This window comes from Malus sylvestris, chromosome 8 (assembly GCF_916048215.2).
Source record: "Malus sylvestris chromosome 8, drMalSylv7.2, whole genome shotgun sequence".
In the NCBI taxonomy this organism is placed as follows: domain Eukaryota; kingdom Viridiplantae; phylum Streptophyta; class Magnoliopsida; order Rosales; family Rosaceae; genus Malus; species Malus sylvestris.
The window spans coordinates 3,094,906-3,108,873 of record NC_062267.1 but is presented as its reverse complement, the minus strand read 5'-3'; the positions used below and the strand labels follow the sequence as shown (position 1 = coordinate 3,108,873).

The following is a 13,968-nucleotide window of genomic DNA, read 5'->3' as shown; positions in this document are numbered from 1 at the left end:
CGCATTTATTTTCATACCATGTTGTCTACCATATTTTCATACCATGTTGTCTACTAGAAAACATCACTTGATTCAAACCAGTGGATATGCCACGTGATGATGATGAAGCGTGATAAGATGGCTCCAAATTTTGACTGAGTGGATCAAAGAATTTCGGATGTCTATAGTCGTATTTTGGGTGTTCGGTGGTGGCGACAATGAGGTCCGTCTAGTAGTGGGAGATTTTGATGGTGGCAGCGGCGGCGGCGATCCAGTACATGAGGGGAACAAAAATGGAGTCTTGCCGCCAAGCCAATGAGGTGGTCAAGGAGAGGAAGCAGGAGGAGGTGGAAGACAAAGAAACGACTTTTGAGTTACAAAGTGTATAATTTTGATGGCCGGAGGTAGAGCACTCAATGGGCTAGGATGGTCGCATTTTGCCTTACCAACTTCAAGGAAACTCCGAATATAAGCCTAGATTGTTTGTATAGACTACTTTTGGGGTGCTATGATCCAAAATCGAGAGGGAAACAACCCAGATGGTACATTCAATTAATCCATTTAATCGAGACTCGTATAACAATTTAAGGAAGTGGAATTTCACGTGCGTGAGTCTTGCCATACTCGTTTTTTGAGCGAGTCTTGCGGCATTTTCTTTTAAACTATTCAATTGGTTGGAAAAGAATTTTCATAACATGAGTATAACTTCGACTGTTACATCCGAGCACAAACCCAAAACTTACAGATGATGTTATTAGCACGAAACGTCAGATTAACAAAATATGTTTTTTTATAGTATGTGATTGATTGCTTTGATAAAGATTTCCTCGTCATCTTATAACATTACATATTAAGACCTTCTCTTCCTCCATCCAATTAGTTGCCTAGTTGACAAACTATTAGCTCTGTGGTTGGATCAAAACTCGTTACAGTGGGCTCCACCCAGCCACGTATCCAACTTTTCCACTAAAACCTGCGCAGCTCACTACCCTTCGCTGGAATGCTCCAGAACAAAGCGCCACAAAGCCAATCAACAAACCACGTGTCATCATCGTAGCTCATCTGGATTCACAGTCAGGTGAGATTAGGATAAGCACTTGGCGTCCGTTGATATATAAATCGAAGCTCTCGTCGCGGGTCTCATGCTCGTCCACCCTGGAAGCAAATTTATAATCCGCGCCAGCGGCGCGAGAGAGAAGCAGCCCCTCGAAGCCTTCTGGTGCACCCGAGGACATTTTTCATTGAAAAGCACAAGGCACAGAAGAAGTAGCCTCGATCTGATGAATTGTTGCAGACGACAGTAATGGAATTCTCGGTACAATAATTCCCTAATTTAATTCAATTTTCATCCGTTTTGTAAAAAAAATTTAAAATTTTGATTTTGATTTTCTGTTGGATTAATTGACCGGCATTGAGTGTAATTTTTTTTTTCCGGCGGTTGAGCAGAGATCGAGTTCGTTATCAATCGGAGAGAAGATCTGCGCGGCGTTTATACCGTTTGTAGCTATGGTAGAGGCGCTGGTTTTCGCCGTGAGCGGTTGCTGCAGCCACCGTTCCCGCCGCCCAATCAACCGCGGTTTCGCTTGCGGCTATATGTCTCACCTCGCCGATGAAACCAGATGTATTGGAATTGTGAATTTGCTTTCGTTTTGTTTTGGAATTTAGGAATTTTTTTTAACAGAAATTATGAAATCATGATGCAGTTACTGTTAATGAGCTGGAGGCGTTGTATGAGCTTTTTAAGAAGCTGAGCAGCTCGATTATCGACGACGGATCGATTCACAAGGTCAGCTGAATTTTCCAAGAAAGTTAGAATTCTTCATATTTTGAAGAACTGTGATGTTTCTTTTGAGATTGGAGTTGTCGTGCTTAATTGTGTAATGGTGGTTATGTTGTAGGAGGAGCTTCAATTAGCACTTTTGCAAACTCCCCAAGGCGAAAATCTGTTCCTTGACCGGGTAAATGCATCGAGCAGCTGAAATAATTTTGCTCACCATCGTGTTGATTGCAGTTAGATGAGTTTAAATTTTGAGATTTTGGTGGTAGATTGATTACATCACACTCAACTAACGACAATCAACGCGACGGTGATGGATGGTGCACAAAAGTAATGCATGGTTTTGTATGTGTAGCTCTGCCTGCGTGTGTATGATTGCTAACTTGTTTTCGATCTTGTAGGTTTTTGATCTATTTGATGAAAAGAAAAATGGTGTCATTGAATTTGATGAGTTTGTTCATGCACTCAATGTCTTCCATCCTTACGCCCCTATTGATGACAAAATCGATTGTAAGTGTTACTGCTATGTATTGGTTTGTGTAAATGCAGGTCGTGTGTCGTTCTTATTTAATGATTTGTGTTTGTTGATTACTCGCAGTTGCATTTCGGCTGTATGATCTGAGACAAACCGGATTCATTGAGCGAGAAGAGGTGAGCACGATACTTCTCTTAACCTCTAAATCTCCGAGGTAAACTATTTTTAGATTTGTTGTTAAGTTGGTACTTTGTTTCAGGTTAAGCAAATGGTGATTGCCATATTGATGGAATCCGACGTGAAATTGCCGGATGATATTCTTGAGGAAATCATTGAGAAGGTAAGCGCTGAATTTTATTTACCGGGTGGTGGTGATCTAGCGCCAAGAGAATTTAGTATCCACGGCATCTCTAATTGTGTTGCAGACATTTGCCGACGCTGATGCTGACAAAGATGGGAAAATTAACAAAGAAGAATGGAAGGTTTTCGTGCTTCGGCATCCATCGCTTCTAAAAAACATGACTCTTCCTTATTTGAAGTATGTAACTTGCCTGCGTCTCTTACTTGAAGCATCCAACCTTTCAACTTAAATTTCAGTATTAATTGAAAATTACTGACCTGCCTGTGAACCAATCCTCTAGGGACGTCACGACAGTATTTCCGAGTTATATTTTTCACACCGAAGTTGAAGACTGAGCATTTGAAAGCCTTTTCCTACAGAGGATCTTTAGAAGAAGAGCATAATTCCAAAGCTCCTGCGTATTGCGGAGATACTTCCATCAATTCAAAGGGGAAACATCCGAGTTTTAGGCAAGGCCGGGATGGCTGCACCGCAAGATTATTCGTTTGGTTTAAACTTCAAAGCGCAACAAGAAATCTTCATCGATTCAAAGCCTTTGTATTTTGTACAGTGAGGTCATTTTTGTAGTGATATTTATAAATATAAATATGTAGTGCTTCTTGTTAATACATTTTTGTAGTGAGAGAGAAGTCATTTTTGTGGTGAATTTGGATGTAGATGCAAACATATTTGCCAAAAAAAACAAGAGCTCTGTAGTAAAAGTTAAGCTTCAAGTAACATTTAAAGGAGCTGGCCCTTACTAAGAGGCTCTCTGAACTCAAACACGCGATTGTGCAGTCTTGGGCTCATAGCAACACGAGCTTTGTACTTGGAGGAACTCTGCCTGAAGCTTTTGCCGGACTATTTCCCTCCATTCGTACCTTCACCTTCCAACCAATCCCTACCGAGAGGTTGAAGACGATCTGCTCAAGACTCTGCACATTTTGCAGAACGTAAATCGCAAACTCAGTTTCGTACCAATCACCTACACATTTTGCAGAACCTGTATTGCCACTACTTTGTTTTGGCATTGTTTACATCTACCCTAATCGATAGCTTTCCTGGGCAACACTCTAATGAGTTGCCTCTTTCTCATCGATTGGGAAAATAGGGAAGTAGACAGGGAGGAAGCCAGAGAGCTATACAGACAATTTAATTATGAATACCATCAAATATCCCTTTATAAAAATAACCATGTTATCATTCTTTCATTAATCTCCCGTTCTATTAATTCTTCAGAAATTCATAACCGAAAATGCTCTATCACGTGAAATTACCATATGCAATATGTACAATTTTTGCAGGAGCTTAAAAAACTGAGTGGGGGCATCCGCCCTTGGTTCCAAGGTGGCTTCCTCCATGGAAGTATAGTAAAAAATTTCATGAGAAGTATGTTGGAGCCCAAAAACTTTCTATAAAAGACCCCAACAGTGTGTTTTTTTCCTAATAGGCGAACATACAGGGCACTTTTTTTGGGGGGGGGGGGGGGGGGGGGTGTTAAAGGACCTGTACGTTCCCAATCCTCGTAGGCTTAAACAAAAGGATTAGCAAAATGAAGTGGCTGGGCTATACAATATTGTTACTAAAACTAGATCTCCAACGTGTTTTTTTGGTTACTTATATTTTCAGACATTGGTCGATCTTCAACCGTGTCTACTCGGAGGCGCTATTTGGTTAGCGAGATGTTTGAAAGCGAAGCAAGTACTCAGCCCGTCCCCTCGCTATGATTCTCGCTTAGATAATGTACATTGGAGGTGCTAGATGAGGGTCGCATGTGCCTGATTCTACCAATTTTTCTTTAGCTTTCAGAGTTTCGATTTCTATCTCGTAATTCTTGACTTCTATTTCGATATGGCTTATCCTGCAACGAGAGAGCACACACGAGGAAGCTGCGTAGCTTAATGGCTACTGCACAAGGAGTTCGTTTGTGCAGAGCGTACGGTAGACATGCTTCGTAATCTTCCAGGAGGGGTTGCTCATAACATCCTATCCTTGCTTTCATTCAGAGAATTTGCTCGCTTTGGCAGTTTATCCAAACGCTGCAGACAACTCTATCTGTCAACTCCAGGATTGAATTTTAAATTGTTGGGAATGAATACATCCACGAGCGATGAGTGGTCAATGTAATGTTTAATTTGTGAGTAAGATCAAACACCAAGTCATGTAATAACAGAAGTAATATGAGCTATATATATATATATAAAGTAAGACTTAATTAGGGTTGTAACCGGATAACAACCATTTGGAGGGAAATAAAAGGAACAAATTTGAATTTAAATGTTGTAGTTAGAGTTCATTTGATAACTGATTGCAACTGCTCACTTAATGGGAGGAAGCAGTTGCAAGGCATAGATAGAAATGCTTGGTTCCTCTTCTCGGTAGTCTGCCCTTGTTCCATATAGTTTGGTTTGTCCCATTGAAAACCAGAGAACTATAACGTGATTACAAGAGAAGAGAAGACTAACCATTGCCCTAAGAACCGATTCATCCACTGTAGAACATGGTTGCAAATTCAGGTTAGTGCTTCTGCCGCTCAAGCGGTAATATAACTGTGTTCTGCCACTCAAGCGGAATGCGAACCTTTTTAGTAACTTATTAGGGTTTGTGCATGTTCATTTAATGCCCATGCATAGCATAAATTTGTTGGTAAGGTTTGATGGTTTCGATCTCTAAAAGGACCTTCAGTCAAGGCTTTTGGTCCTGTTCTTGCTCAGAAGTCTGAAAAGTCGTCAAGCATTAGAGAAAAATACGATTGGATCTGATGCTGCTAAGTTTTTTATATGCTTTCGTTGTTTCGACAAGTATAAGCATCGCCTTCACTTGTGGCAAGTGTTTTATAGCAATCCATATGAATGGGAATAACAGGGACGATAAGTTGAATCCAGGATAACAGAATTTCAAGCACAAGGATACGGGCGAAGCTCTCTGGCCGTCGCCAAATGATCCTCCATTGATTGAAAAACAACTCCAATTGCTTGACGAGAGAATGCCAAAACAAAGACACGGCCAACGGCGTTCCCGTGTCTCAGAGTGGTAGTATGATGAGTAGGTGCAGGCCTTAAGTAAGGGACTGTTGTATTGGGACCTTACGACATATTTGTACCAAAGATTGATTGAATATTGAGTTTACCATGTTGAGATGTGATTGAAAAAATATAAATTAAAGAATGACCTAATACGTAAGGAGTTTCTCGTACGTGTCGTTGCCGGGAGCTAATAGGGTCCTCCACACCTTGTAAGGGGCCTTGGTAAAAACTTTGTTGGAGATTTCAACCTGGACCTAGTTAAGGAAGAAAAGAGCACCACACACAAAAATTACATGGAAAATATACAATCATCGTCAAACCAAACGAAATCTTGTGCCACCGTCAATCCATTTCGTGCCAGTCAATGCTGTTAACTTCCCTGTTCCCATGATTATTGTATTTGATCTGTTGAAAAATCACCATGAAGGAGCATAAGGTCCAAGCAACGAGGAGTCAGCAGAGGAATGCTTTAAGAAATCGCTTTCCAACGCCTGCAAGTTCTCATGGCATTGGTGAAGATGATCAAATTTCAGTTGGAAATTTAGTAGGGGGCATTGATGGTTGACGCTACGCATTTTGACAAAATCCCTGAAACGATAGACGGCTTGCCAGTTTAGCAACATCTTTAAGACATTTTACTGAAATTAAATTTTATAGGAAACAACTGGATATATGTACATTAAAGCCAAACAAACAAACCTCACGAGAAACCTGAAGGTGACTAACTTCAATTGACGCTCCTTAATTTGGCAGAACATCCACTCAGTCATGTTCTGCGAATACTTGAGCAACTAAGATTAGCAAATGCCTGTGACATGGAAATTTGCTATCGAATTTGGTATGTATGGATGAATAATTACCTAAATGTGCGTGATTAATCAGTAAGATGTGTACGATAAGTCCTTAATGGTTTATCAACCACAACTTTTCACTCAGTCGTCCTGCAGAGAAATTAGAAAAATGAGTGGTTGAAGTTAAATAAGCATTACTAATTTGATAGGGAACTATTAATAGCACTAAAAAAATCTCATTCTACACATCTCATAAGTGTATTTTTTTTCTTTTTAATTATAGAAAGTTAGAGTGTAAAATGAGATTTTTAGAGTGTCAATAACAATTTTCATTTGATAATATATATATAAAAAAAGAAAATTACCTTTTCAAAGAAAATTAATATATATGCCTAGGTCGTGAGTCACCACTTGATCCACATTACTCATGTCCTTTGAAGAAGAAAAATAAGCAAATTAAACAAATATGATGATAGCAATTGTAATTGATACATACATATATATAAATGTGTAAATAAGATTAGATAGGGCTCAATACCAGTATGACGAGATTTTGATGTTTGGGATGTGAGAAATCTTGGGCCACTCATCGCCACTACCTTGTTCACAGCGTTCTGAAAGGCTCGGACAATCCTCAATGATAAGATCTTGCAGGGGTGTTTTGCAGAGGAAGTCTGGCAGTGTTTTTATGCCTTTACAGTAACGAATTTCTAAAGAGGAAAGACATGGCATAATTGAAATTTCAGAATCCTCTTTGTTCCACCCTTCCACGCCTACTTCCCACTCTTCCAACGAAAACATGTAACCAATTTTGAGTTCCTTCAACTTGGGGAAAAATGAGAAGGATGATGATGTCAGTGACGTTTGATCTTTGTCTATTCCCAGAAACTCACCACTAACCTTCTCCACCATTTCCATGCTCATTATAGTCAGCTTTTCAAGGTACAACAATTTCCCAAGAGGAGGCAAAAACTTGCATTCACTCCATCCCAATAGACTGATAATTCTTAAGGTGTGCAAAGACATCATCCAATTGGGGCAGCTGGTGCCCCAATAATAAGAAATGTCTAAAGATTCTAGATTTTCGTGCGGCCGTAAGACATTCAGTATTTCAACATTGCTTCCTGTCTGCTTGTATTGGACATGCTCAGAGTTAATTCCGAGATGAAAGAGTTGCTTCATGTGCCACAACTGTGCTTTCTCAAGTTCACTCTCATCTTTCACATTCCCTTCCAATATTATGGTGAGACTGCCCTCAAGGTTGAAGACTCCCAGATCTCCCAGTTGTAATGCAGCTTTATCCTCATCGTCACCACAAATCACAAGAGACACATCAATGCTTTTCAATTTTTTTAATCTCCGAATTCCTCTTGGCAAGTACTTCAGCCCAAGACATCCATCAACGTAAAGGTGCTTTAAGCTAATCAACTTTCCCATGTTATCAGGTAATTTCTGAAGAAAGCTGCAGTGACAAAGGTGCAAGGTATACAAATTGTACAACTCACAGATGCTGTCCGGCAATATCTTTAAACAACGATTCCATGACAAATCAATATGCCTCAAATGTATCAATTCACCAATTTCCTTTGGGATTTCACTTAAGCCACTTTCACTCAAATTTAATGTCCTAAGACATTTCAGTTGTAGAATAAAATTTGAGTCTATCATAGCAATGGATGAACCATACCTCGAGTATGAGATTTTTGTGAGAGTACGTAAATTTTTGCAATTGTAATATGCATTACAAGGTGGGAGTGGCTCACCGTGTTCCAACACTAAGGTCAAATGACGAACCTTTTCACCCAAAACCTCTATTTCATTGTCAACACCCTCAGCACCGATGATCAAACATTCATTCTTGGTGAGGGATTGCACAAAGTCATGAGTAATATCATGCATTTTGCAACTTATAATTTTACCACTGACACTATCTTTCTTCAAATCTTGAAAAAAAGATCGTGCTACTAAGTTATCAAAAAATGCTTGACCCACTTCTCCCTTATCTTTATTCCCTTTTGAATTAAGATAATCTTGTGTCATCCAAAGATTAATCAAATTATTCCGCTCAAACTCATAATCTTTAGGAAAATTAGCGCAGTACAAAAGACAACATTTGACTGCTGGGGCCAAATCATAATAACTTAGAAAAAGTGGTTGAAAAACATCTTTCTCCACCTCTTCCCAATCCCATATCTTACTATTTAAAACATCTCGCCATTCCCTCATTGTTCTTTTGTTGTGCATTAGACTCCCTAAAGCTTTTGCAGCAAGAGGGAAACCCTTACATTTCTCTACAATTTTCTTACTAATATCTTCAAACGCCTTAGATTCGTCGACTTCCCTCTTAGCAAACGCCATGTGATTAAAGATGGATAAACAATGTCCTTCACTTAACTCTCCCAAATTGATCATGTCACTTTTTGCTCTCATCATATCAACGACCTCATGCTTTCTTGTGGTCACCAATATTCTACTTCCATGAGCACCACTTTGGATTAGTGATGCCCTTAATTTTTCCCACTTATCACGGTCGTGGGTCCACACATCATCTAGGACAAGGAGATACCTTTTTCCCTCGATGGAACTTGACATGCGTTGCAAGACATAATCCAACTCATTTGAGATTGGGGCATCATCACCGCTGATAGCTTTGGCAATCTTAATCTCATCAAAAGGATCTGATACACAAACCCACACTCTTTTTTCAAAATAAGCTTTAACATTGCCATCATTATAAACTAGTTGGATCAAAGTTGTCTTCCCTATTCCTCCCATCCCTAGAATAGGAATGATAAGGACCCCATCTTCTCCACTATCACTCAACAACTTTTTTAGCAGAATGTCTTTTTCCTTTTCTCGACCAAATACTTCTGATAAGACGACAAAAGACGAAGTCTTCGGTCGTTCAGGCAATTGTTGAATGCCTCCTTTTATCTTTTGAAACCCATACCGTTTTCTTTGCTTATCAATTGCACTTAGCCTGCCATTCAGATGTTTTACCTTAAGCGCAATGTCACGACGGAGAATTACCCGTCTGACTTTGTCAAAACAAAAGCAGCTAGTGTGGGCAACAGAGAAATTTACCTTCTTTTTCTTGTTGGGAACAAGAGCATCTTCACCTTCTCGTTCTTGCTTCTCAACCTGTTGTCTCAGCATGTCAGTGTTCCACTCGTCCAGCACGTCCACCATCTGGAAGGATATGTCTTTGAGCTGATCCAACCAATTCCTCACACTGGCCTCCTTCACTTGCCTTTGCTCCGCCTCTTCGAGAACAGCTTGAATAGCTCTGAGATTGCCAGCAAATTCTTCAATTTCTTTCTTGGCGTCCAAAACAAGTTTCACCTCTCCATCCACGTACTCATAAGCTGTTGAAACCAGCCGATCGAGTAGCATGGAAATGATCCCATCAGCCATTTCTTCAGCCTCAGAAATCTACGGAAAAATAAATGATGAACAAGAAATGCAGGGGTGGTTTGTGATATTGCCTATCTTCTATCTAGCTGATACAATGATTCCAAGTCAATCAAGTCTACTAAAGCAATGTGAATGGCTTGTGGTGTCATATCCACTACAGAAGTAAAGTGATAAGGTATAAAAAGGAAAGAAAAAAAATCATATCTTAATAAATTACCCGACCATTTAATGTGAATGGTTTGTGGTCACATCTAAGAAATAAGAGATTTTACATATGTTTATAAGTAGTTGAACTATTCATTGCCAATTAATTTTACGGTGAAATTCTAACTTTATTTATGATATCAAAATAAGTTATTCTATGTGTGAAATTCAACAATCACACGTACTCTATCTCACTCGATTTGTGTGAGATTGTATATAAAGAGTAAATTCCATATCGAAAAAAAGAAATTACATTGCATTGAACCCAACAATAATGATTCTCATTGACAAGCGCTCAAAAGTATGGTAGTCGTCCTCAAATTACACCCTGTTTTCAGTCCAGAAAGTAGAAACGCGTCAAGCATTCGAGAAGAATACGACGGTCGTACAAACGTACAATCATTGCATCTTTCCCAGCACCACGTCAACGTCAAAAAGAAATTGAAGTGATATTCATTGACTGGGAAGTCTTTGTTTTGCATTAGGGTTTAGGGCTCCATACGCATTGTATAATTTGCATATTAGGTCTTAGTGGGGGAGCCAATAATCCAAGCAAACGAGACGACTTTTTGTTTTTTTCCTTCCTACTTAGAATAGGTCAAATGGAATTGTTTATACCAAATTTTGCACTATCGTCCTGTATAATTGAGACCGTTCAATGAATTAATATATTTTCAAATATTATTATCAGTCTTAATAATCGTAATAATTATCTTAGAGATATATTATGAGCTTGAAGATCAGAGGGGTTGTTCAATAAAAAGATAGACTCTATGATATGCTTTCTAATTTTATTGGAGTTAGCCTAGTAATTGGAATCACTTGAGACTACATTGCAGGATTGTATTTGCATCCCATGCATGCAACGTGTAAGGCAAGGGTGAGTTATAGAGAAAGTATTTGTTGGAAAAAGTCCAGGAGTTATCAGCCGCCTCTCTGGTCGGTTGGAAAACCTGCAAGAACCCACTCTATTGTGCTGTTGCGCAACTTCCGCTGTGCGATGCCTTGTTTTTTTTTTCTTTGAAAAATGCAGGCCAAAATGCCGTTGAAAAAAAAAAATTTCAAAAGTTAGAAATTGATATAGGATTATAGCTAGGGTATTATGGTTATTGATATGATATGAATCATATGATTATAATTTATTGATGAATAGAATCTTTAATTACTGATGAATTGTATTGCTCAATTTCAAATCCGTAATTAATAATTAAATATCAAATTTAAATCCCTAATTGTCAATTTTATGGGAAATTCCTAAACTTTCTTTAGTTCGAAACATGAACAAATATTCCAACTTAAAATCGTCAAATCCTCAATTAACACATGAATATAATTCAACAAATCAAACTTAGGATTCCAACTGCTTATAGATGTATTTAACCTTCACTTGTCGAGCTTGTTGTCACACTTTTAGGTTAGAGCAACTTTAAATTCGGTGCTATAAGTTGAAACTTATGAACCTTGAGAGTTTGGAAGAAGATAAAACAAGATGAAGAGAAGGAAGTAATTAATTTCCTTTGCTTCAGACCCTCACGAAGAGGAAAGGAAGAATAATGTGGGATTTCCTACTTGATGCAAGTCCATTTCCTTTCCCTATTTTTTCTCTCTATTTGTGGTCAAATGGAAATTCTTCATCTGCCCTCATTTGTACTCCGAAAAGTATTCTAAGAAAGATGCGACAAACTCGTAATCAAATATACTTTCATCTTACGATTTTTCAAAATAATAAATTATCTCCAAAATTCAAACTGATTACTTTCGAACCACTTTAAAAATACAGGATTTCACAATGAACGACATTGATATTGTCCACGGATGATGTTAGGGAGACCGAAATTTTAAACCAAATTTGCAAACCAAATGATGTGTTTGTTGATGATTGAATTATTACTTAAAGTGGTTTTTAACGTTCTTATTCCCTATTAGTGACACATCATTTGATTTAAACTTTTGATCTCCCTAACATTACCCATTTATCTACTATGTAAAATGATTGGGTTGTCTACATTTTTCTAGAACCTTTTATGCTTTTAAATATCACTCTTCTCCTGAAAAATTCTTTACTTCGCCGCTGAATAGAAAACTACTTTCCATGTAACTAATTGGAATTGCATCGTGTAAGTCAAGGGTGAGTTATAGTGGAGGATTACTTTCCATGTAACTAATTGGAATTGCATTGTGTAAAGTAAGGGTGAGTCATAGTGGAAGACTACTTTCCATGTAAGTAATTGAATTACATCCTAGTCCTACACAAGAGGGGAATTGATATCATCATGCACGTAGTCTCCAAATGAGGATTGTTATTTCTTCATGAAGTGTTATCTGAACCTAGAATCTGATAATCAGCAAATAAGATGGGATAAAGCTCCAGTAGCATGGTCACCATGGTGAAATTCGAATTGGCTCTATAATTAACAAAGGCATACCCGTCTTATAAATATAAGAGACCGAGCAATAAAAAGAAGATCTTAAACTCAACACACAAATCAACGATCTACAAAAATGTTTCACAATCTTTCACGCGTATCTTAGATAGTATTTACTGACTAAGTTATCAAGGCAAAACGCCAAATCAATCGTATGTCAAATATTACATCTTAATTTCCAACTCCACGTGGATTCGATAGAGACGCTCTGTGTGGTTTGATGAATCCCAACTATAATAATTGTGCTAAGTTTCAGCCGACTTTGCTTATCAGTCAGAATGATTAATATATTTTTTAATTTCTTTACAATTACTTTGAAGTTTCCAATTATTTATTACGTTAAAAGAGAGACAATTAGAAATAGGAAATTAATTCTTTAATTTTCTTTTTTCTCCAAAGAAATCAATGCTGGTTGGTTGTGCGGAGAAAGACAATATTTTAAACTCCAGAATATTGCTTCTAAGTTAGGAGAGATTTTTCAATGTGATCGATACACGGGATGATACACCACGTGTCATTATACAAATGGTGGGATATGTGTGCTAAAAGGTTAATAACTTAAAAAAAAAAAAACAATTCCACTACTTCTATTAAAACACGTGATGTACCAATTGTGTTCCCGTCACAATAAAAAATTTCCCCTCAGTTAGTGCAGTCTCCGCACTAAACCAACATGAAAAACTAACTCAAAAAAGATGAGTACAAGGCAATTGAAAAAAAAAATTGTCCGGAAGGAAAACAAAACATAAAGTAGTGCCTCTGCACCATGAAAACGTGTGGGTTCCAAGACAGCCACAATTGAGAAATTAAAAACTGTTGTTAGGTACGTATGGGTTCCCAAGCTGCGCGGAAGCCTTCAAACGGTCCTATGGAGGGTGGCTTTGTAAAGATATTAGCAACGTTAGCATTCCTTCGAACTCCAGAAACCTCGACTCTTCCTTTAAGCACACATTCACGAATATTAGTGATGCTCAATCTCAATATGCTTGGTCCTCGGGTGAAACACCGAATTTGTAAGTTTTATAACACTTTAGTTGTCACCATGTATAATCATAGGACTATAGATTGGTGAATCAACATCCCCAATCAACCGACGAGCAGCAAAAGAAGCGGCTTTATATTCAGCCTCAGTTGTTGAAAGAAAGACATAGCCTTTGAATTTCACTCTTGATTAGTTTACTTTGTTCGTTGAATTGAATTCCAACATTTGAGTTAATATGGTCAAGTACCCAATAGCAGTTGGAGGAAGGAAGAAAGACTTTGAGGTTCTTCTTCTTTTTTAAAATTTTTGTTACCTATTACCCGCCATCCCAACGGCCTTTAGTCTTTACATACATTTTTCCTTTCATTCTTGATGGGGTCAACAACGCTTAAGCAAAAGAGGGTAAGGTGTTGAGTACGAGAGAAACTCTCGTAACAATGTCATGTGACAAGTATTTTCAATGAGGATTCTCGTCTCATTACACTGTTTTGATGTTGATTAGAACGATTAAATCAATCATTAAGCGAACAATAATCCATACTTCTACAAAGGAT

At 38.2% G+C, this 13,968-nt stretch overlaps 2 protein-coding genes across 7 annotated transcripts; one reads left to right on the top strand and one right to left on the bottom strand.

Annotated features, from left to right (window-relative positions):
* Nucleotides 1-1,109: 1,109 nt before the first annotated feature.
* LOC126633184 (calcineurin B-like protein 10) lies at nucleotides 1,110-3,198 on the top strand. Its single transcript, XM_050303761.1, has 9 exons — nucleotides 1,110-1,294; nucleotides 1,426-1,600; nucleotides 1,683-1,765; nucleotides 1,878-1,937; nucleotides 2,158-2,266; nucleotides 2,355-2,407; nucleotides 2,491-2,571; nucleotides 2,657-2,769; nucleotides 2,873-3,198. Exons 1-9 carry the CDS (start codon nucleotides 1,283-1,285, stop codon nucleotides 2,925-2,927), a joined length of 741 nt encoding a protein of 246 aa, XP_050159718.1. The 5' UTR covers nucleotides 1,110-1,282; the 3' UTR covers nucleotides 2,928-3,198.
* A 2,467-nt stretch (nucleotides 3,199-5,665) lies between these two features.
* On the bottom strand, nucleotides 5,666-9,926 carry LOC126633181 (putative disease resistance protein RGA4). Of its 6 annotated transcripts, XM_050303751.1 has the most exons (6): nucleotides 9,473-9,631; nucleotides 6,927-9,368; nucleotides 6,754-6,820; nucleotides 6,458-6,538; nucleotides 6,297-6,370; nucleotides 5,666-6,185 (listed from the first exon to the last, which is right to left on the bottom strand). In XM_050303751.1, the coding sequence occupies exons 1-3, from the start codon at nucleotides 9,499-9,501 to the stop codon at nucleotides 6,814-6,816; spliced, it is 2,478 nt and encodes an 825-aa protein (XP_050159708.1). In that variant the 5' UTR covers nucleotides 9,502-9,631; the 3' UTR covers nucleotides 5,666-6,185; nucleotides 6,297-6,370; nucleotides 6,458-6,538; nucleotides 6,754-6,813. The 6 variants fall into 6 exon arrangements, with proteins under 6 accessions (XP_050159708.1, XP_050159705.1, XP_050159707.1 ...); XM_050303748.1 differs by having other exon boundaries at nucleotides 6,297-6,379; nucleotides 6,927-9,926; XM_050303750.1 differs by having other exon boundaries at nucleotides 5,666-6,088; nucleotides 6,297-6,379; nucleotides 6,927-9,926.
* Between the last annotated feature and the right edge of the window lie 4,042 nt (nucleotides 9,927-13,968).